This window comes from Pipra filicauda, unplaced genomic scaffold (genome assembly GCF_003945595.2).
Source record: "Pipra filicauda isolate LSUMZ 115617 unplaced genomic scaffold, ASM394559v2 scaffold307_size998922_pilon, whole genome shotgun sequence".
In the NCBI taxonomy this organism is placed as follows: Eukaryota; Metazoa; Chordata; class Aves; order Passeriformes; family Pipridae; genus Pipra; species Pipra filicauda.
In genome coordinates, this window is record NW_024104429.1 from 943,776 (window position 1) to 967,650 (window position 23,875).

The 23,875-nt window shown below is 51.5% G+C and overlaps 1 protein-coding gene across 1 annotated transcript in view; it reads left to right on the top strand.

Moving 5' to 3' along the window:
* The window catches only part of ELP3 (elongator acetyltransferase complex subunit 3), a 97,047-nt gene that overhangs the window by 60,086 nt on the left and 13,086 nt on the right, over positions 1 to 23,875 (top strand). Inside the window, exons 10-14 of the mRNA XM_027733468.2 lie at positions 2,636 to 2,829; positions 6,933 to 7,023; positions 11,828 to 11,893; positions 17,112 to 17,339; positions 20,000 to 20,081. Of these exons, the coding sequence (XP_027589269.2) occupies positions 2,636 to 2,829; positions 6,933 to 7,023; positions 11,828 to 11,893; positions 17,112 to 17,339; positions 20,000 to 20,081 (661 nt within the window). The remainder of the gene's footprint in view (positions 1 to 2,635; positions 2,830 to 6,932; positions 7,024 to 11,827; positions 11,894 to 17,111; positions 17,340 to 19,999; positions 20,082 to 23,875) is intronic.

A 23,875-nucleotide genomic window follows, 5' to 3' on the forward strand; every position in this document is an offset into this window, starting at 1 on the left:
CGCCCACAAAAGATGGAATTCGGGCCGTGTGGGTTGTTAGGGAACAAGAGGACTCGGAATTGCTTCTCTGACCTCGTACGACTTCGTGTTACACACCCACTGCACCTGCCTGGCTTCAGAATCAGTGCAGGGATTTGTGTTTTCCCTCTCTCTTTGTGTCTGGAGCATCGGATGCTCCTCAGGAGTGGGAATGGTGGTCAGCCAAGGGCAGGGAATGCCAGCCTTCCTTGACAGCCACTGGACCCACCTGGAAATCAGCCTGAACCCTTGGAGCAGAGGGGAATTCCCATGTTTTCAGGAGATCTGTTAAACAGAGGTGATGGTCTCCTGCTGTCAGATCCCGTTTCTGACCTCGGTTCCTTGCTGGGAGTTGGACTCCATGATTCTCATGGATCCCTTCCAACTCTACATTCTCCATAACCCAGCTGGGTTCTCCAACCCAGCCCAACAAAACAGGAGGATTCTCCCCAAAAAAACACATGTTGGGTTCTGTCACATTAGTGAGGTGACTCATCCCGGTCAAGGATCCATCAGGAATTGGAGCTGGTACGAGGTTGGGAGCTGGAAGTGTGGGTGGGGCACGGATCCATCCCATCTCCTGCCCCTGGAACTGCAGCACCAGCCAGCCCAGAGGGCCTCAAATGAGTCATTTGTGTCCTGTCCCCACAGCTGGCGATGATTTTAGGGTTAGATATGAGGAAGGAATTGTTTGGGATGAGGGTGGGGAGACCCCGGCATGGGTTGCTCAGAGAAGCTGGGGCTGCCCCTGGATCCCTGGAAGTGTCCAAGGCCAGGTTGGACAGGGCTTGGAGCAACCTGGGATAGCGGAAGGTGTCAGGAAATGGAAGAACTTTAAGGTCCCTTCCAACCCAACCATTCCATGATTCCTTGACTTTATCCCTGATCCAGATCTTGTTTGGTTTCTTAAACTGCCTCAGCTGTCCCCATCTCTCTGTAAGGCTGTGTCCTAATGACTCTGGAGGTTGATCTGCCTGGAAAAGCTGTTCTTTCCCTGTTTCTGTTTTCCAGCTGGCTTGGCTCCCGGCTCTGTGTTTCCCTGGAGCTGCCCAGGGTGTCCCTGGAATGCCAGGGGTGGGGGCTGCTGGAGCTATTCCTGGCTTAGGCAGGGAGAGAGAGAGAGTCAGGAACAACCTGGGCTGCCGTGGTCCTGCCATATCTCTGACCTCCTTCCCATCTGGGTGGTGGATCCAGCATCCCCTGGAGTGTGAGGAGGTCCATTTTGGTTGGTTTTGGCTTGTTGAAGGGAGGGTTTAACACACGCCAGGGGTGGGAAATGCAGCAAATTATCCGAGTGGGTCGGGGCCATGGGAATGAAGACAGGCTGGGAGAGCTGGGGGTGTCCAGGCTGGAGAAGAGAAGGATCCAGTTTGACCTTGGACCCCTTTCAGAACCTAAAGGGGCTCCAGGAGAGCTGGAGAGGGACTGGGGACAAGGGCTGGAGGGACAGGACACAGGGAATGGCTTCCCACTGCCAGAGGGCAGGGAGAGATGGGAGACTGGGAAGGGATTCCTGCCTGGGAGGGTGCTGACAGGCTGGGATGGATTTCCCAGAGAAGCTGTGGCTGCCCCTGGATCCCTGGTAGTGTCCAAGGCCAGGTTGGATGGGTCTTGGAGCAACCTGGGATAGTGGGGTTGGAACTGGATGATCTTTAAGGTCCCTTCCCACCCGAACCATTCCATGATTCCGGATAACTGGTGAAGCACTTCAGCAGCGACTGGTGAGACCACACACCAACCATTAACTCACCTTAACAAACCTGTGTGGGTTTTTATTCCTGTGAGAATCCCATGCTGGAGAGAGGGATCAAGCCATGGATATCAAGTGTTCCATGGTCTAATCCAACCTGAGCCCCGGCCCGCGGATCCCGTTGCAGCGAGGCCGTGTCATCACTTAACTCAATTTAATGCTTGCTTGGTTCAGGGGGGGGGCCTTTGGAGTTTGTTGGGGTTTTTTTTTCCCTTTGCAAGTGATTTTATTTTAATTGTCATCACTGGAAATTTAATCTGCGGAAAAAAACCCCGACACGCGAGCCGGAGCCGCTCCGTTGGCGGCGCAAAACGGAATAAAGCAGGAATAAAGCAGGAGCTGCACTTCATCCTGCCGTTTCCCTGGGCCTGTTGAGAACATCATTGCAGAATAAATCTGTTTTTCTTCATTGCTATTCAAATGATGTGGCCCAGACACATTGATTAATCTCTAAGTGTGGCCCTGCTGAGATGGGAGATAAGTACCCTCATTCCTATTGTTCTAATTCCGAGCACAGTCTGTTACAATAAATGCTGCAATATCTATTGAATTCCTGCTGAAAGGTACGAGCAAGGCACAGATTTGACTCTCTCGGTGTTGCCATGTGGATTAATTTTATTTTTTTTTCCTCCCTTAATGTCTTTTTGTTGTTTTTTTTTTCAAACCCAGAACACGCTCCTCTCGTTTCCAAACCCGCCGCGAGCTGATAAACGCTCCCAACCCAGGAATTCTTCAAACACACTTAAAATTACCTTTTGCAAAAACCCCTCTGGAAATCAGTTTTGTTCGAAGCTCGGGGAGAAACGTAGTTTCTTTCTTTTGCCCTGACTCCCATTTTTTTTTTTTTTTTTTGTTCCGTTCCCGCAGGAGTTTTTTGAGAATCCCGCTTTTCGCCCTGACGGGATGAAGCTCTACCCGACCCTGGTGATCCGTGGCACCGGCCTGTACGAGCTCTGGAAAACTGGGAGATACAAGAGCTACCCCCCCAGCACTCTGGTGGATCTGGTGGCCCGAATCCTGGCCCTTGTCCCCCCTTGGACTCGCGTGTACCGTGTCCAGAGGTAATTTTCCATGCCTACGGATTTGCTGCGCTCGGAGGGATCTGGACTTTTGCAGCGAGGTCTGACTCAGCCTTTCATTATTTCTCATAGCCTCAATCATTAATTCACTAAAGGTCTTTAAAACTGCTTCAGGGTTTGGGTTTTTTTTTTTTGCTTTAAAACCTCTTCAGGCCGGGAGAGGCCGAGGAGGATGAGGAGCTCTTTAGGTGGAACTCCATGTCCAGAAATTTCTGGAGGCTCCGCTTCCTCCGGCAGCCAGACAAGAGCCTGGGACGCAGCCCTTTAATGATCCTGAGGGATAATTGCCTCTTGGCTGTGGGGGAACATTCCTCTCTTTGTGGCAGGAGCTGTGAGCTGTGTCATTTTTCTGGCTGTGGAGGCTTCCTCTCTCTCCCCGTGGGTGTTGCAGGGTTTTCGGGAACGTTCCGTGGTGGCGCCATTATTCCCAGCACCCACCTCCCGGAATTATGGATAATCATTCCATTAGCAGTGTGGGGTCTTCCCTGGGTTATTTTGCTTCTATTATCTCCTAAATCTGCCTGATAATAGGAAGGGAGGTTGTAAACACTCCCCTATTTTTGCATGCACAGACAATACTCCGTTGGCTCCCGGCTCCGTGAGTTGGAATCGGTTCCAATCCTGTGCTCTCCAAGAGGAGAGTGAGGAATGAGACCTCACCTGCCTGGGTTTCTCCAAAGAATTTGCTTTTGTGCCTGATTGGAAGGGTGACAAAGTGGGGATAAGCTGAGAAACGTGTCAGAGAAGGAAGTGGCCAAAGGCAAGAAACGCTGGGAAGCTCTGACCAAGAAATTCTGGATTCAGGGATAATGGTGGAATTTCTAAAATGCCCATTTAAAAACTAACCTTGTTCAAGATTGCATGAATTTACAGTGGCACAGAAAAGAATAAGGCATTGAGGAAACCTTGGAGGGCTGGGAAGCATCCCTGGAAGGGGGAGGATCTGCTGGTGGCAAAGCTGGAGTGGGAGATGGGATGAGATGCAGGTCAGGGAAGTTGGGCATCAAACTCCGGGGGGTTTTGCTGTAAATCCTGGGATCACCATAACAGAGGAGGAAAAGTTCTTAATGTCCTGGCCTGGAATAGGATGAACCACTGGGGAATGCAGCCATGAAAAGCATTTTTTTCAGGATAACTCCGTTTAGAGATGGAAGTGTTGATGCAGCAGTCGGAGCAGGCTTTGGGAATGCCTTGTGTGGAATAAGCCCCATCTTCGGGAGAATGAACTGGGGGAATATGTGCAGGGCAGCATCAGTCTTTTTTGGGAAGGATAGATGTGGACATAAACGACCTCTGAGAGAAGGAAAATCGTGGAATCACAGAACGGTTCGGGTTGGAATGGACCTTAAAACTCATCCCGTTTCCAACCCCCTGCCACGGGCAGGGAACATTTTAAGAAATTACCTTTTAAAGGAATTACCTTTTAAGAAACAGGGACATTGATTTGGGCAGAGAACAAGAAAATTAGGAGTAGCCTGGCGTGAAACAAGGCAGGAATGTGGGAATTTCTTGTTAAGGACAGAGATTCCAAGGAGTAGCTCGTTCCTGGCGCCGTCACCGCGGCATCGCATCTAAATCCAGCAGGTTTATTCCTCAAGGACGGCAGCCTAGCAGGTCTTTTCCTGAGGAATTCAGGCCTGGAAAAGGCTTTACTTGGTGTGCTGTTGCCCTGAGCCCCCCTTCCAGCTGCCATCCCGCTGTCAGTTGGGATATTCCGGAGTGGTTTTCCCTCTTCCCGGCTCGTGGCAGCTGGAACGGGTCCATGGTGATTACGGATTTTTACACCTCCAGAGCGGAGCCCAGGAGTTATTACTTGGATCTGAACTGCTTCCAGGGCCGTTGTGTGACTCAGGAACAGGATAATGAACGAAGCCAAGGTTTCTGAAAACATCCACGGGCTGTTCCCAACAACGGGAGCGACTTTTCCCTCGTTCTCCCCTGCATCCCAGGCCCTTTCCATCTCCACGAGTCCACCTTCCTTCACAGCTTCCCTTTCCAGGCTCTCTTTCCACAGTGCTTTCAGATTCAGCTCGTGCCCAGACAGCAGGTTATCCCGACAGGAAAGCTGGAGAGGGAATGGAATACAAGGGTGTGGAATGACAAGGACAAGGGGCAACAGCTTTAAGCTGAGAGTAGGTTTAGATGAGATATTAGGATTAGATATTGGGAATTCTTGGCTGTGAGGGTGGTGAGGGGCCGGAAGGGAATTCCCAGAGAAGCTGTGGCTGCCCCTGGATCCCTGGGAGTGTCCAAGGCCAGGTTGGAGGGGGCTTGGAGCAACTTGGGATAGTGGGAGGTGTCCCTGCCCATGGCAGGGGGTGGAACTGGATGGTGTTTAAGGTCCCTTCCCACCCAAACCCTGCTGGGATTTGATGATTCCATGAAGCTGGGATGTCTCCAGGCTGGAATTCTCACTTTCCCATCAGACAAATCCTGTGGGATGCAGCTCCAAGGAATAAAAGGAAAACTCTGAGCTCCAGGGAGAGCTTGGAGCCCCTTCCAGAGCCTAAAGGGGCTCCAGGAGAGCTGGAGAGGGACTGGGGACAAGGGCTGGAGGGACAGGACACAGGGAGTGGCTTCCCACTGCCAGAGGGCAGGGGGAGGTGGGAGATTGGGAAGGGATTGTTGGCTGGGAGGGTGGAGAGGCCCTGGCACAGGTTGCACAGAGAAGCTGTGGCTGCCCCTGGATCCTTGGGAGTGTCCAAGGCCAGGTTGGACGGGGCTTGGAGCAACCTGGGGATAGTGGGAGGTGTCCCTGCCCATGGATTTATGAGCTTTAAGGTCTTTTCCAGCCCTTCTTTTTATTCCCAACAGTAAAGAAAAGCTCCTTTCCTTGCCCCCCCTTGCCAACGTCTCGGACTTGCAGAGGCTGGAGCAGCACAAGGATCAGGCCTTTGGGACCCTTGGAGACCTTTACCTTTGATAAGATAAAAAAGCAGGAATTGCCCGAAGTAGGAATTGCTAAAAATAGGGGAAAAAATGCTCCAAATAGGAATTGCCAACCATAGGAATTGTTAATGGTATGAAAGCAATTCCACAGGGAACTGGATGGATCCATTAACACGTTGGTATCGGGTATCTGATGGATCCACCGATCCAATGAAGCTAATTCCATCAGCAATTCCCTGACTGGGGGGAATCAGGGAATGATTCTGTCCTTTAAGCTGCTGAGTCTTGCATGGATAAAGGAAAAGGGGGAATGCTCACCAGGGGATGTTTGAGCCCAGTTTGCTGAGTGTCTCCCACATTGGTGTCGTCCTGATTTTCCCCGTGGAAGATCCGAGGGGTTTGGATGCACCAACAATCCCCGTGGTTCCTTCCCAGCCTGCTCTGGATGCATAAATCCCGCCTTCCCTGAGGGGTGGTGTCCTGCTTTCGTCCTCTCCAGCAGGACAAACTGCCCTGGGAGGCAGCACAGAGGCCAAACCCGGCCTTGCCTTCAAATCCCATCGGTGCTTTCCCTTGGAAAACCGAAGGAAGGAGTCCTGCCATTTCCAGACTCCTGGAATTTACATTCCCATGGGAAGGGCCTGGACTCTCTGGCCGCTGCAAATCCTTTCCTGAGCAGAACTTTTTGGCTTTTAAGCAGCTAAAATCCCAACATAGAGAAGTTATAATCCCGATGGATTTTCCCTGCTGGACGTTCAGCTCCCAAACCGCAGAACTGGTTCCAAATTACTGGTTTTCCAGCAGCAGATTCCACGAAGAACATCCGACCTGGACTCCTAGGAAAAGGTGGAGCCTCAGCTGGATGATCCTTTTTTTTTTTGTTTGTTTTTTTCCCCCAGATTCCCAAGAACTAAGAACAAAATCACGATTTTTATGCTTTTAATTTTTTAATCCCTAAAGCCAACTTTTATATTACTTTTTTTTTTTTTACCTAAATAAAATCTGTAGCTTTTCCCCTCCGTTTTCCTCCTGCTTTTAGTTGCGTTTTACCCGTTTTATTCAACCAAGGGCTCGAAACCGAGGGAATTCTGAGGAATTCCGGGATCTGCTGTTTGGGATCTCGGCTTAGGTGGCTTTGTGGTGTCTTCCCTGCCCATGGAGTTGTTTAAAGGGTTCTCTTTTCCTTTTCCACGCAGGGATATCCCGATGCCGCTGGTGAGCTCCGGGGTGGAGCACGGCAACCTGAGGGAACTCGCCTTGGCCAGGATGAAGGATCTTGGGACACAGGTAAAAGAAGAAATCCTGGGAAGGGCTTTGAAAAAAAAAAAAAACAAAACAACAACTTAATGACTAAAAAAAAGCACTTTAAGGATCCTTCCGGGATCATTAAAAAGCTGGGTTTGTTTGGGTGACTTTTAGTTTTGTTTGGGTGACTTTTAGTTCAGCACTTTCACCCCCATCCCTGGTAACTCGTTTGGGATATTCCATTTTTTTTTTTGGAGCCTGAAATCGAAGAGAGGAGGCAGGAAAGGTTCCTTTGTGATCGATGCTGCTGGAAATTCTCCTTCCTTTCCTCTTTTCCCACGCGCTCTGCCGGCTGGAACAATTGGAAGGAGGGCTCTCAGTGGAATCTTGCAGGAGAGGTTTCAGCACAAACAAAAGGAGTCTTGATATTCCTGATATTTCTGATAAAAACACGGGGGAGGGGGAGGAATTGGATTTGTGTTTGCAGCCAGGAAGGATGGATCCCCAGCCTTTTCCCAGTGTTCCTCCTGCTCTGCCCCCGCCCACCGTTTAAACCTCCCTCCCAAACTCCCAAAGCCCCTCCTGGAAAGTTATGCCCTTTCTCTTTTGGGATGTCCCACTTCCTGAACGAAACGTGGCGCAAACCCCGCGTTTCCTGAGAATGTTCCACCCACTGAGGGTGCCCGGAGGAGCTGTGGCTGCCCCTGGATCCCTGGAAATGTCCAAGGCCAGGCTGGAGGGGGCTTGGAGCAACTTGGGATAGTGGGAGGTGTCCCTGCCCATGGCAGGGGGTGGAACTGGATGGTGTTTAAGGTCCCTTCCCACCCGAACCTTGCTGGGATTTGATGATTCCATGAAACTGGGATGTCTCCAGGCTGGGGTTCTCACTTTCCCATCAGACAAATCCTGTGGGATGCAGCTCCAAGGGATTCAAGGAAAACCCTGAGCTCCAGGGAGAGCTTGGAGCCCTTTCCAGAGCCTAAAGTGGCTCCAGGAGAGCTGGAGAGGGACTGGGGACAAGGGATGGAGGGACAGGACACAGGGAATGGCTTCCCACTGGCAGAGGGCAGGGAGAGATGGGAGGTTGGGAAGGAATTCCTGGCTGGGAGGGTGGGGAGGGAGTGGAATGGAATTCCCAGAGAAGTTGTGGCTACCCCTGGATCCCTGGGAGTGTCCAAGGCCAGGTTGGGGCAGCCCCCCATGGCAGGGGCTGGAATGAGCTGCTCTTTGCTGTCCCTTCCAGCCCAAACCATTCCATGATTTTGTGGTTCACTTCCAAAGGGCTTTGGTTGCTCTGGTGTCCTGGCGTGTGGGCAGGGGCACATCCCCACCACGACTTTTCCACGGATCTCTGTGAGGATTTAGCGCTCCCTCTTCCCAGCTCCCCTTTCCTTAAAGAGCTTTTAAGGCACCGCTACATCCAGCAATTGTAAATTCCCCGACTGCTGCCCGTATCCCTGGATTCCCACATCAGTCTGTGCCTCTGACCCGTGTTTTTTGGGATTTAACAGGGATAATCCCCCAGGCTACATCTAACTCCCTGCTACCTGCGCCACCCCGCTTGGATCTTGCAGTCAGGAAAGGCGAGGGAAGAAACTCCAGGCTCTTTTCCTCCCAGCTGGGCTTTCCATCCCGCTTAATCTCTCTCCTTAAGCTGCTGCCCTGGACTTTTCTCCTTCAATCATTCCTTCCAGCCTCTCTCTCCAGGATTTGGCAGAGAGCTCTGCCATCCACGAGGAGCTTCCATCCCTCCCGCCGCCGTTCCACTTCAAACCCCGGCAGGGGAGGGAAGCCTCTGGAATTGAGCTCTCCAGGGTTCCTGGTGGAACCTCCTCCCCGGCTTTGCCGCTAAACCCGGCCGGGACCAGCTGGAAAAGCTGGGAGAGCCGATCCATGGCACCGAGGGGCTCAGCTGGAGCGTTAAAGGGCTTGGAAGTGTGGCTTTGAGAGGAGCCACGCTCTGGAAATGTCTCTGCTGGGCAGATGATTATGGGCTTTAATTTAGTGAGGCAGAAACTCGGCAGCTGCCGGGAGCAGGATCCGAACAATCTGCTGCAGCACAGCTCGGAATGCGAGGGAACTGCTGTGCTCTCCATGGGTCAGAGGAGAAAACTATAAATAGGCTTTGCCCTCCTGCTTCCCGGGTTGGAGAAAGAGAGGAAAAGGCCTTGTAGGAATCTCATGTATTTGCCGGCTCGATGGCGAAGATCAGGCAGTTCACCAGCTCTGGAATCCATCATCAGGGAATATTTGAGGGATGGGGATCAGCTTTGTGTCTGTGGTTGTTGAGGATTTTTGTTGGAGGGACCAGGTCCCAGGGACCAGGGATTGCCCGATGCTGAGTGCGGATGGAGATGTGCAGTTGGGATGCGGAATTTCAAAGGAAAATCCCAAAATACACAGTCACTCCTCAGGTCTGGGGTTCTAAATGAGGAGTGGACGTTCCTCCCCTTTTTTCTGGGCTGTTTGTGCTGCTGGAAATTGGAAGGCAGGGAAGAGTTTGCCTCCAGCTGGGGCCGGTCACTGGTGGTTCCCCAGGGCTCAGCACTGGGAACGGTCCCGTTTAATCTTCATGGATGGTCTGGGATCGAGGCACCCTCAGGCAGAGGTGGCAGCGAGTTGGGTGGGATGTGGATCTGCTGGAGATCAGGATCGTCTGCAGAGGGATCTGGACAGGCTGGATCCATGGGATTGATGGGCCAAGGCCAATGGAGTGAGGGGCAACAAGGCCACGTGCCAGGAGTTGGATGCGGGTCACCACAACCCCATGGAATGTTCCAGGCCAGGGGAAGAGTGGCTGGAAAGATGGGAAAGGCCCTGGAGGTGCTGGACACGAGCCCAGGTGGGCAAGGGGGCCAAGGGCTGTGCCAGCCCTGGTGTGGCAGCAGGAGCAGGGAAGGGATTGTCCCCCTGTGCTGGCACTGCTGGGGCACCTCCAGGGCTGGGGACAGCTCTGGGACACTCCCAACAAGGGAGATATGGAGAGGCTGGAGCGTGTCCAGGGAAGGGGCTGAAGCAGCAGGAGCAGCTGAGGGAGCTGGGGGGGCTCAACCTGGAGAAAAGAGGGATCAGGGGGCACCTTCTGGCTCTGCAACTCCCTGATGGATCCAGGGAAGGGTCGGGCTCTGCTCCCAGGGAACAAGGGACAGGAGGAGAGGAAACAGCCTCCAGCTGTGCCAGGGGAGGTTTAGGTTGGATATTGGGAATGATCCCTTCATGGGAAGGGTTGTCCAGCCCTGGCACAGCTGCGCAGGGCAGGGGTGGATTCCACATCCCTGGAGGGATTTAAAATCCCTGTGGATGTGGCACTTGGGGACACGGCTTGGGGTGGCCTTGGCAGTGCTGGGGAACGGTTGCATTCAATGACCTCAGAGGGCTTTTCCAACCTTAACAATTCCATGATTCCATGCTGTAGAATCCCGAGACAACACCGAGCCCTGGGTTTATCACACCCCACTCCAAAACCCAGACACAACCCCCCCATTTTTCCTATTGTTTTGTGAGATCTTGGCTTTATACTGATAATGGAATTTAAAAGCACTCGGAGACAGGGCACGAGACAAGAGCTGAGCTTGTTCCCACTGCTCTGAGTTTCTGTGGGAATTGGATTTTCACACGTTCCTTCCCTGGCTTAAATGTCTGGCTTTTGGAATTACAGGGGCAGGTGGGTGTTGGTGCTGTTGGAGCAATTTTAACCCACTGGTAGAGGTTATTAATGGCTCCAAAGTGACAGAGGGCAGGGCTAGACGGGATACTGGGGAGAAATTCTTCCTTGTGAGGGTGCTGAGGCCCTGGGATGCAATTCCCAGAGAAGTTGTGGCTGCCCCATCCCTGGAAGTGTCCAAGGTGAAGCTGGGTGGAGCTCTGAGCAGCCTGGGCTGGTGGAAGGTGTCCCTGCCTGTGGCAGGAGGTAGCACTGGGTGAGCTTTAAGCTCCTTTCCCACCCAAACCATTCTGATTCCGTGATTCCGTGATTCTTCCCTCCGATTCCAGCAGCACTTGTGGAATGAAATGAGCATTTGCAGCTCAGCTGCTTTGGGCAAAACTGTTGTGGCAGCACTTTCCTGGCTGAAGCTGGGTCAAATTCAGCACTGGCTTACCAATAAACCCACAAAAACCTGGATGAACCCTCTCCCACAGCAGGAATTCCCACACTGTCCCAAAGTCTTTGCTAACGGGAGCGAGTGCCAAAGTCCTCAAATTTTATTGGTTTTGCCGAAAACCACAAAATCTGTGCGAGTTATAACCCATCTTTTAGCACTTGAGCCTCTTCTCCTCCGCTGTCTCACTTCTGAGGGAGGGGAGACTCCTTTCCAGGACTCATCCCAAGCCTTGGCAGCGCTCGCTCCGTGGCTGCTGGGTCGTGTTTGCGCTCGGATATTCGGGAAGAGCCCCTGGAGCAGCTCCCATTTAAAAAACAAGGAGAGGTTTGCCGGGACTCGAACTCTCTCTGTTTGACGCCTGGATTTTGCCGGCGTTCCACCTTCCCAGTGCGGGGCAACAACGGATGATTCCGAAGCCGTTTTTCCCCTCTCCTGTTGTTCCATGGATGTCTCCTCTCCCTGCTGGTTGGGAATCCAAGGCTGCTTTTCCTCGTGAGCCGCAATGGCCACTCAGCAAATCGATTTTTGCCGGCGGGTCTTTCCGTTGAGCGCCGAGCCCTCTCTCCCGGCAGGATTAGGGCTGGAGCAGGGATGGATCAGTGATCCCTTTTATCTGGAAGGCTCCCCCCCCTTTGAAATCCATCCCTGCAGCTGTTTCAGCGGAGTTTTGGACCCGACATTGCCCGGAAATCTCTTGTGTCCGGAGCTTCCTGACCGTCTCCTCTATGATTCCCTTTTCCCAGTGCCGCGACGTGAGGACGAGAGAGGTCGGAATTCAGGAAATCCACCACAAAGTGAGACCTTATCAGGTAAGATTTGTCTTTTTTTTTTTGCTTTTTTTTTATTTAAGTCAGAGCTTGTTTTCAGCCACAATTTATTTTCTGGCACTGGGAGCCATTTGTTGCACGTCCAATCCCGTGGTTTTGCCTTTGCAGCTGGATCCAGTTTTCCGTGTATTTCTGCGTGTCTCGATCCTTTATTTTTGGATGCCTCGTTTGAGCACGTGTGGAAATTTATGGACCACTGTGTTCAATAAATGCATCTGCAGCCACTGGTTTATTTGGGTGTTTGGTATAGCAGAAGATCTGCCTTTTTCCCTTTGCTCCCTTCCCTAAATTCAGGTTTAAAAAAAAAAAAAACCAATAACACCACGTGTTCTTTGTGAACAGGAATAAAAATGTTTAGCAGGATGAGTTTATAGCCTTTTTTTGGGGTGAATCTGCATGTTTTTATAGGCAAACAGTGCATGTGTAAATACATTTTATGCACATGTATAGTTATATTTATTTATATGAGTATATTCAGTTGGCATTGGACAGATATGTTGTGGTTTTCCTTCCTAAAATCCTTAAATAGTCCACAAAAAGATGCTTTGGAAAGGGAAACGTTCAGTGCATCCAGTTTAGGAACTCATGGCATCCTTGAATGCTTTGGGTTTGGAAGGGACCTTAAAGATCATCTAATAAAAACTAAAGAGCATCTAATTGCTTCCAGCTCACTGTAGTCCCAAGGAGGGATCAATCCTTCCACAGAGGGATCGGGAATTCCATGGCACCCAAGGAAATGAGCCTTTTAGGAGCACAGGGGCCCTGATTTTACTCTCCATGTGTGCTGTGGGTAATAAATCATGCCCTGGAAATATCCTCCTCCTGTTCCTTTGCTGCCATTAAGGAGGGACTGCAATGATTCCGGAGTTTGTCCATCAGATGTTACCTTCACTTCCAAACAGGAATTCTTTGTGCCAGGCGGGAGCTGGGTCAGGATGGCACTTCCTGGTCAGGATGGGCACGGACACGCTTCCTAAATATGAGCCACTAAATTGGGATTAGGATGCGACTCCTATCAAAGATCCTCTCCCCGGTGCTTTGGAGAATCCCTGGATTTCTTTAGGCTTGGAGGGAGACCCTGAATTTGGCTCCGGGAGTTGGGCAGAGGGAATATTCTCCGAGTCCGGCGCCGAAAGACCTTCTCCCAGGGATTCTGGGGAGCCACATCCTGCTTCCCTCCGTGTCTTCGGGGGGAGTGCCACCCACCCCACCTGCGACACACAGAAAGGGACAAGACTCCCAGATAAATGACCCCGTTCCTACCCCATTCCCGCAGGAATGGGGGCTGCCCAGACCCCTTTGCCTCTGCGCTGCCCCCTCATCTGCGGTCACCTCACGGAGCCTCTCCCCGCCCCGAGCTGTCTGTTGGCAGCTCCTCTAACCTGATTTAAATTGTAAATTCCGATTTTGGGGAGGAGAGGAGAGCAGTTAGCAAATAGCTTATCACAGGGTTTTCAAAGCAAAATCCCCTTTGTTAGGCTCCCGTCTGGCTGAGTGGCAGGAGGGTGTCATTATGCAGTCGGGAGCGAGCGGGATTTATCATGACAAGCCAGGGAGAGGAATATTCCGGGGGATGGCACCGTTTTTTTTTTCTTGTGCCTCAGACTGATGACAAGGTGTACGATGTTTGTCTTGGCTCCACGAGTAAACACGTCCCCCCCCTGTCACATCTCAAAAGAAATTAATCCCTGGCTCCAATTAATCACGGCTCCTTTTCCGGGCGGGATCGGCGGGGGCCGGGCGTGTATTTTTATAATACATAACTCTGCTTATAATTTATTTGTCGTTGCTAAGTCTGGGGCCTTTGAAAAAAAGCCAATTTGAAGTCGTTTTTTTGGTGGTTTGGTTTTGGTTTGTTTTTTTTTTCCACCGGTTATTTACAGAGCTGCCTTTTCAAGTAGGAGCAGGGAAGGGGGGAAGGAAGGAAGGAAGGAAAGTGTTTTTTTGCTCCCACCGTGGTTGAGGCTGCTGTGGAATAAAGCCTTAAAAATGCTCAGGTGGGTTGTTGGAGTAAAGAGACGTTGGAGTGACAGGTTTTTGAGGGGCAATGACAGCTCTGTTAAGGATATGAAGCTCCATTAGTGTTCAGGCAGAAAGTGTGAGGCTTTGGAGCTGCTGTCTCTGAAAAACTGGGAGGGGGGAGTGGTGTTGTGTCAAGATAAGGATAATACAGAGCCTGGGAAGGAATAAAGCAGATTTTTTTAAGCTGGGAGGAGCTGGTTTAGGCTGAGCCTAACCTGCCCCTGCGTTTTGCCTTTGTTTGTCAAAAGAAGTTTAAAATAAATGTGCAAAGCATTTAATGGGGTTTTAGAGGGAAGTGGTGGGGGACGTTTTAGGGACAAGGGACTGTCCTGGGAGTGTCCAAGGCCAGGTTGGATTCCCTTGGAGCAACCTGGGAGAGTGGAAAGTGTCAGGGTTGGAACTGGATGGGCTTTAAGGTCCCTTCCCACCCAAACCATTGTGGGATTCCGTGACTGGCGTTGGGAACTGCAACGTGGCTGTGCCCCGCCCAGGCGGTGATTTGGGATTGGCTTTTGCCACATTGGTGCCGTTATCCCAGAAGGAAAAAGGTTCTGTGCACCTCGTGAGTCCCTGAAAAACCCTCTGAGGGGGGTTGTGTATCCCAGGAACCCTCTGTGCCCAGGGAAGTGGGAATAACAAACCCCTCGAGCAGCTCAGCTTGGCTGGTAACATGTTTGTGTTGCCATAAAAATGCCACAATAAAAAGGCTCCTGGTGAAGGTTCCTGTTTGTCCTGGCCCATCTCTGTCTACAAGTGGATTTTTGGAGGGGAGGTGGGCATAACATGGAATCTGGTCATAGAATCTTGGAATCCCAGGATGGTTTGGGTGGGAAGGGAGCTTAGAGCTCATCCAGTTCCAACCCCGGCACCTCCCGCTATCCCAGGTTGCTCCAACGTGGCCTTGGACACATCCAGGGATCCAGGGGCAGCCACAGCTTCTCTGGGAATTCTGTTCCAGTCCCTCACCACCCTCCCAGGGAAGTCCCTGCCGGAGGACAAGCAATTGGAGCCATATTTTCTATTTGTTTCATGTTGTCTTCGGGAGAATCCAGGAGTTTTCCAGTCTGAAACTCAGTGTTTAATAACATTTCAAGCCAAACCAGCTCTTACCCCATGATCTCACTTCAGCATTTTGAAGCTGAGATGAGCTTTGGTGCAGTTAGGACAGGGTTTAATTGTTTAATTTTAAGCTGTGCTCAGCCAGGCTTGGACGTGGAGAGGAGCGGGCGACACATTCCCAGACGGAATTCTCCGTAAACAAATCTTTAATTCATGGATTTGGGGGCAACAGAGGAGGTGCAGAAAAAAATGCCTTTAGTCTTTGCAGTGAGACTGGGAAGAATCATAATTGTCCAGGTTGGGAAAGATCTCCAGGATCACGGAGTCCAACTGTTCCCCCAGCACTGCCGAGGCCACCCCTGAGCCGTGTCCCCAAGGGCCACATCCACAGGGATTTGAAATCCCTCCAGGAATGGGGACTCAACCGCCTCCCTGGGCAGCCCCTTCCAATGCCTGACCACCTTTTCCATGAAGGAATTCCTCCTGGTGTCCAACCGGACCCTCCCCTGGCACAGCTGGAGACCGTTTCCTCCTGTCCCTTGTTCCCTGGGAGCAGAACTCGACCCTTCCCTGGATCCATCAGGGAGTTGCAGAGCCAGAAGGTCCTCCCTGATCCCTCTTTTCTCTGGGATGAGCCCCCCCAGCTCCCTCAGCTGCTCCTGCTGCTCCAGCCCCTTCCCCAGCTCCGTTCCCTTCTCTGGACACGCTCCAGCCCCTCCATTCCTCCAGCAAACCCTCTGACTGTTCCCCACTTGGAAAACATCAGGAAGCCCAGAATCCCGATTCCTTTCGGATCAAAAGCAACTTGAGAAGTTTATTTTCTTCTCCCCTTCACTTCCTCTACCAGTTCCTCTTTATCACCCAACCCCACCCCTGGTGTTTGGCGCGTTCTCCACCGTCCGCCAACTCTCACTTCGCTTCTCCCTTCCACCCCTTGGGATCTTCCAGGGCGGCTTTTGTCCGGGTTGTTCCCAGAAAATGGGGTTTGAGGCAGTTCTCAGGCTGATGGTCTGGCTGGTTTTGGGGTCTAAAGGGGTGAAAACCCCACTTGTGCTGCTTGTGGAGAGACCTGGACCTGTAAGTGTGGGGTTAGTGAAGGCTGTGAGGCCAAACCGCTCCTTCTGCACCGGCAAGTTTGGGGCTGGAGCTGCATCTCCATGAGAGCAATTCCCTTGGGAAGAGGGAAGAGCTGCTGCTCCCGCTGATTCTGTAGTGATTGTGGAACTCGAGCCGCTCCAGAATTTAGAGATTTTAGGTTTCTGCTTTATAAGATGAGTGAGACCACGCCTTGTGTCCTTGTGAGACCCCACCTGGGGCACTGCCTCCTGCTCTGGGATCCCAAAATCAGAAGGATGTGGAGTTGCTGGAGCAAGTCCAAAGGAGGCCATGGAGATGCTCCCAGGGCTGGAGCCCCTCTGCTCTGGAGCCAGGCTGAGGGGGTTCAGCTGGAGAAGAGAAGGATCCAGGGAGACCTTGGAGCCCCTTCCAGAGTCTGAAGGGGCTCCAGGAGAGCTGGAGAGGGACTTGGGACAAGGCCTGAAGGGACAGGACACAAGGAGTGGCTTCCCAGTGCCAGAGGGCAGGGAGAGATGGGAGATTGGGAAGGGATTCCTGGCTGGGAGGGTGGGGAGGGTCTGGGCTGGGATTCCCAGAGAAGCTGTGACTGCCCCTGGATCCCTGGGAGTGTCCAAGGCCAGGTTGGAGCAACCTGGGATAGTGGGAGGCAGGGGTGGGATGAGATGATCTCTAAAGTCCCTTCCAACCCAAACCATTCCATGATTCAGTGTCACAGGTCACCACGTGGGCTCCCAGTCCTTCTTGGAATCCTGTGGGCAGGGATAGGAGCCCAGAGGTGTCCCTTGGACAAACCCTTTCCACGGCAGAGCCTCGTGTTTCCCTCGGCTGTGTCTGCAGGACCTGCAGCTCTCACCCAGCACTGCCAAAATCCATCTGGGATTAAACTGATCTTTCAGAAGCTGTGAATCCCAACAGTTTATGGAGCCGTGAAATTCCCTTCGGTCCATCCAGGGTGTCGCTCCAGGATTATTAAAGAAAGTTTTTCCTTTTTTTTTTTTCCCCCCCTCTTTGTCTCCCTCCCCTCTCCTTCCCCCCCGCCCAGATTGAGCTGATCCGAAGGGATTACGTGGCCAACGGGGGCTGGGAGACCTTCCTGTCCTACGAAGACCCCGAGCAGGACATTCTGGTCGGGCTCCTGCGCCTTCGGAAGTGCTCCGAGGAATCCTTCCGGCCGGAGCTGAAGGGAGGCGTCTCCATCGTCCGGGAATTGCACGTCTATGGGAGCGTGGTCCCCGTCAGCAGCCGGGATCCCTCCAAATTCCAGCACCAGGTACTCCAAACCCTCCCTGTTTTCCCTCCCCTCTCCTCATGTAACCTGATTTAATGTCTGATTTGCTCATTTGACACCCGTCGTGCCTTTGGATTCCCTTCTCCCGGTTAATCCTTGTCCAGCAGCTGGATTTCACTCCTGGAATCTGAAAACTAATTCCAGGCGGAGGGAAAGTAAGATTTTTATTTGGTCTTCCCCAGTTTTCTTTCCAAGGAACGTTTACTGAATGGATTCTTCCCACCAGAACAGAAGGAATCCGGTTTTCTGCTTGAAGTGCCCGGAGAAGCTGCGGACTCCCCATCCCTGGAAGTGCCCCAGGAAAGGTTGGATGAGGCTTGGAGCAACCTGGGATGGTGGGAGGTGTCCCTGCCCATGGCACTGGATGAGCTTTAAGGTCCCTTCCAACCCAAACCATTCCATGATTTAGTGACACTCACAGATCTCTTCGTTGGCTCAGGCAGCTTTTTTTCCTTCGGAGAACGTGTCGTGTATCCCTTAAAACACGGGAATAAAGGGACTGGGGAGCTGCTTCTCGTTCCTTGCAGTGACTTGCAGGAAAATATCACATTACCCTGCTGCCGCCTGGGACGTGTCGGGGCTTGTGGGGAGCGAAAACCTGAATTAAATTGAGGCTCTGAACCCTTTAAGACTGAGCTTTCCAAAACAACCCCGGTTGCCTGGAGCGCTCAGGGGGCCGATGTTTTAAATTAACTTCCTTGGAAAGGATTAATCTTTGCCTGGGGAGGTGCATTAAGACGTGGTTTTGGCCGGAGGAAACATCGAGGGGGGGGGGGGGAGAAAAAAAATCGAGGAAAAGTGGATATTTCCACCGTGAAATCGTTAAAAGCCGTCATCCTAAATATTTGGGGGGGGGGGGAAAAACCAGGAAGGAAAATAAAGGGAATCGACCGAAAGCGGCCGAGCACGAACGTGGAGACGGCTGGAGGTCGGAATTCCACGGCGGAATTTCGTGTTCCTCGGGTCAGTCGGAGGGTTGTTCCTCGGCCAGGGAGCAGTTTCTGATTAGAAGGACTTTTTGGGATGAAGATTCCTGGGCGTTCCTTAAAAAGGCCTCCGAGCGTTGAGCGGTTCTGTTTTTCGTTTTTTTTTTTGGTTTTTAATTAAAAAAAATTAAAATTAAAGAATTTTTTTTAAAAAAAATTAAAATTTAAATCACGGCGGCTCCAGCGCCGCCCTGGAAACCAGATGAAGGAAGATCCCGCTGTAATTCCTGCATCCCGGTGTTTAGGAGGGAATAAATCTCCTCAATTATTCCCAGATATAAAGGACAACAGAGGGGTTAAACAGAGTGGAAAGGTTTTTCCCTGGTTTTGTTGAGGTGATTCCAGGGAGATTTCCTGGTGTAAATGCAGGCATGGAGCTGGTGCAGGGTGTTAACATGTTTTCCTGCTTTTCCTTTGGATTTGGCATCTCCTGTGGCACGAGCTGAGAGCGGGAGAGCGGCACGGAGTTGAGCTCAGCCTGGATCTGTGAGGGAACGTCGTGATAATTCATCCTGGAATGAGCAGGGAGACAGTTCCTGACTCCTGGAGGGGTTGGAAATCAAGATAACGAGGTGCTGAGGGAACTTGTGGATCATGGAATGGTTTGGGTTGGAAGGGACCTCAAAGCTCATCCCTTTCCACCTCCTGCCATGGGCAGGGACACCTCCCGCTATCCCAGGGAATCCAACCCGGCCTTGGACACTCCCAGGGATCCAGGGGCAGCCACAGCTTCTCTGGGAATTCCAGCCCAGCCCCTCCCCACCCTCCCAGCCAAGAATTCCTTCCCAATCTCCCATCTCTCCCTGCCCTCTGGCACTGGGAAGCCATTCCCTGTGTCCTGTCCCTCCAGCCCTTGTTCCAAGTCCCTCTCCAGCTCTCCTGGAGCCCCTTTAGGCTCTGGAAGGAGCTCCAGGGTTTCTCTGGATCCTTCTCTTCTCCAGCCTGGACACCCTCGGCTCTCCCAGCCTGGATCCAGAGCCTGACATTGGATCCAGCCTCTCCCACTCCCTCTCTGGGAAGGAGTTCAGGGAACAAGGGAGTTCACTTGGAATCTCAGTGACTCAGGGAAGAGCCTCCCTTCACCTTTGCTCCCATTTCCATCCCCAGATTCCATAAAAATCCCTCTGACTGGATTCTGAGTGTCCTTTACTGTAAAATCCCAGGATTGGAAGGGACCTTAAAGCTCATCCCATTCCACCTCCTGCCATGGGCAGGGACACCTCCCGCTATCCCAGGTGGCTCCAGCCCGGCCTTGGACACTCCCAGGGATCCAGGGGCAGCCACAGCTTCTCTGGGAATTCCAGCCCAGCCCCTCCCCCCCCTCCCAGCCAGGAATCCCTTCCCAATCTCCCATCTCTCCCTGCCCTCTGGGAAGCTGCAGTTCCCAACTGCAGGATGATTTGCCATCAGTGGATTTGACTCCATCCCGTTCCTGCCGTGGACAATCCGACCCCGGAGCTGCCCGTGAATCATTTCACCATCAGAAAAAAAAAATAAATCCCTGGATATCCAGCAATATTCCCGATCCCAGGATCATTCCTGCGCCAGAAGAGATGAATCTTTTAGAACTGAGCTGGTGCTTGTTCTGACCTTGCTTATTCTTTCTGTTTTTACAGAACTTTTCACCTTTTCTCCCTGTCATTTCTCCCTTTGCAGGGATTTGGGATGTTGCTGATGGAGGAGGCGGAGAGAATCGCCAAGGAGGAGCACGGGTCATGGAAAATTGCTGTGATTTCAGGTACCTTTATCCCTTTTTTTATATATATATATATATATTTATATGTAATCTCTGCCTTAATCTGAAAATAAACCCGCTGCAGCCACTGCTGGGAACGTTCCCGGTGTGAGGGAGAAAATAAGGATCAGCTGTTCCTTCGTCACAGGGTCAAATTCCGCTGTGGGTTTATCCAGACAACCCTGTTGTGGTGAGAGGACGCTCCCCAGGGATCCATCCCAAGGGCTGAAGGACGAGGATTTGTGTGACCACGGGGGTTTCCCTCCCCCAGATCCCATTCCTGACCTCGGCTTGTTCTCCTGGAGAGCTGCTTTCCAGAGGGATGTTTAGGAGCCTGGAGGTGCCAAAGGAGCTTTTAGGATATTTAGGCATTATCCTGGAGGAGGGAGCTCGGGAAGGAAGAGCTGCAGCCCTTCCTGCTCCTTCACTTTCAGGGCAAGACTTAAAAGCCTCCTCAGTTCGTTTTGTGTCTTAATTTATCTTATATTAATTATGGCAGCTGGAGGAAGCTTTTCCAGGTGTATTATCATGGAATATCCTGGCTTGGAAGGTATCCACAAGGATCAAGTCCAACACAGGACACCCCAATTACCCCACTGATCCCTGAGGGTGTTGTCCGGACTCTCCTTGAGCTCTGGGAGGTTTGGGAAGTGCCCATTCCCTGGGGAGCCTGTTCAGTGCCCAACCACCCTCTGGGTGGTAAATAATATGGATTATAATAGAATTATAATATAATAATAGAATATAGATTGTATTACTGAGGAAACATGAATTGCATGGGGAGAGAACCCCTTGCTGGCATAAAATCAATGTATGGGGGGGATTTAACAGAATAACTGTAATATAGACTTTTTTTTTTCCCCCCAAAAAAATAATTTCCTGCTGTCCCACCAAAAAAAAAAAAAAAAAAACAAAACAAAAATCAGAAATCCACAGCTCTGATCCAAGCTGCTGAACAGCTTCTCTGTGTGTTCCCAGCTCTGTAATTCCCCTGGATGTTGAAAAGCCAAAGTGGATCCTCTCCAAGTCCTTGTGAGTGGGGACAACGTGCAGCCAGGAGCCAGAGGCTCCAAGATAGTTTTGTATTCCCTGGACTCCCCGTTTCTTGGCTGTTTAAGACACGTTGTGGCTGCCCCTGGATCCCTGGGAGTGCCCAAGGCCAGGTTGGAGCAGCCTGGGATAGCGGGAGGTGTCGGAGTTGGAACGGGATGAGCTTTAATGCCCCTTTTCCCGCCCAAACCATTCCAGGATTCCGTATCCCGTCCTGTTTCCCTGCGTGGGGTCAGTTTGAACTGGGAATTCCACATGGCTGAGAAATGCCTGTGAGGAAGGAGGAAGGTGGAAGTGCATGAGGGTTATTTTGGAATTGCTGTGGCATTCCCGGCTCGGGCCAGAGCGAGGAACATTCCTTCTGCCAGTGTCTCTCCAGCACTTTGCAAAATGATTCCTTCAAAAAGAAGTACGGGAAATTTTAAAATAGGACAAGGTGAAGGGGTTTTATTGTTGGTTGAAGGTGAGGGATCATCTCTGAGAGCAGATCAAGGTTGGGAATGAGCAGGTCAGTGTTGGGAATGAGCAGGTCAGGGTTGGGAATGAGCAGGTCAGGGTTGGGAATGAGCAGGTCAAGGTTGGAAGTGACAGGTCAGGGTTGGGAATGAGCAGGTCAGGGTTGGGAATGAGCAGGTCAAGGTTGGGAATGAGCAGGTCAAGGTTGGGAATGAGCAGGTCAGGGTTGGGAATGAGCAGGTCAAGGTTGGGAATGAGCAGGTCAGGGTTGGGAATGAGCAGGTCAGGGTTGGGAATGAGCAGGTCAAGGTTGGAAGTGACAGGTCAGGGTTGGGAATGAGCAGGTCAAGGTTGGGAATGGGCAGCAGACATCGTTTCAGGGTGGTTGGACAAGATGACCTTTAAAGGTCAACGGGATGAGGTTCCACAAGGCCAAGGGCCAAGGGCCGGGTCCTGCCCTTTGGCCACAACAACCCCCGGCTGGGCCAGAGGGGCTGGAGAGCAACCAGGCAGGAAGGGAGCTGGGAGTTGGGATGGCCAGGAAGCTGAACGGGAGCCAGAGTGTGCCCAGGGGGCCAAGAGGGCCGATGGATCCTGGCCTGGATCGGGATCAGGGTGGCAGCAGGAGCAGGGAAGGGATTGTGGCCCTGTGAGGCCACCCCTGGAGTGCTGTGTCCAGCTCTGGGCCCTCAGCTCGGGAAGGACATGGAGGGGCTGGAGCAGGGCCAGGGAAGGGCAACGAGGCTGGGAAGGGACTGGAGCACAATTCCCATGAGGAGAGGCTGAGGGAGCTGGGGGGGCTCATCCTGGAGAGGAGGAGGCTCAGGGGAGACCTCATCCCTCTGCACAACTCCCTGCCAGGAGGGGGGAGCCGGGTGGGATCGGGCTCTGCTCCCAGGAAGCAGCAGTAGGACAAGAGGGCTCGGCCTCCAGCTGTGCCAGGGGAGGGTCAGGTTGGATATCAGGAAGGAATTCTTTCCATGGAGAGTGATCAGCCCTTGGAATGGGCTGCCCAGGGAGGGGGTGGAGTCACTTCCCTGGAGGTGTTTAAGGACAGACTGGATGTGGCATCAGTGCCATGGGCTGGGAACCACGGCGGGGTTGGATCCAGGGTTGGGCTCCATGATCTCGGAGCTCTTTTCCAACCCGGCTGATTCTGGGATTCCATGATTCTGTGGTCTCCCAGCCTGGTGGTGCTGCTGGATCACGGGTGGAAGGAAACTCCGCTTCTCCTGTTCGCCTTTTGCAGGCGGGGGAGAGAAAAAAGGGGGCTGGGGACTTACCGAGGGTAAATCAGCTGCATCCCAGGGTGTTAAATTCACCTGGAATGAGGAATGTTCAGGGGGGGAGAGGCTGAGCTGGCACATAAATCAAAGGGGCACATTTGATGGGACCTAAGTAGCCTCATTTCCTCCTGTAAACAGCCCTCTGGCCACCCTGGAAGTGATAAATTACGGCAGTAAAACGGCATCCATGGGATGTTGATTCATGGGATACTCAGGACTCCAGGGCGGGGAGGATTGATGGGGTCTGGGAGGGCTCCCTGGAGTTTTGCTTCCAGCCCTGGTTGGTTATTTTTAGCCCCGTCTTGGAGGCTGTTAATAAAAAGGAAGTGGCCCGGGATAAGTGGAAACACGGGAATGGTAATGAATCGACTCTCTGGTGTTTGTCTGGCTTGGATTGATGGGGGAAAAAAAATTAATTAGGGGGATTTGGAAGAAGCCAAGGATCAACCTGGAGTAGTGTGCCGTGTGAAATCCTCCAGTTCTTAATGAACTGCGATTTTGGAGGTTTTAATGATGTGGCAGCTTTGAAAACAGGCTTGAGAGTGAATTAACTGGGATTTTGGGGCAGGCATGAGCAGGAATATTGGCTGTCCTTAAGCAAGGACAATCCTGCACAAGCATTTTTTGCAAGGGTGTCCTGGTAGGAAGCTTTTGTATATCTATAAATGTTATATATATATATATTTTTTTATATATATATGTGTATATATAATAGAGTCGTAGAATCTATTCAGAGGTTGGAAAAGACCTCTGAGATCATCAAGTCCAATAGATATATGTAAATATATATAATATAATTTATTATATATATTATATTATATATAATGTATATAAAATATATATTTATATAATATATATTTTTATATATAAATAAATATATAAATAAATGTATAAATATATATTTATATATAAATAAATATAAATAAAAATATATATAAATATATATAAACATACATAAATAAAATCTGGATTGAGCAGGAGTTGGATGTTTGGGGAATCCTTCCT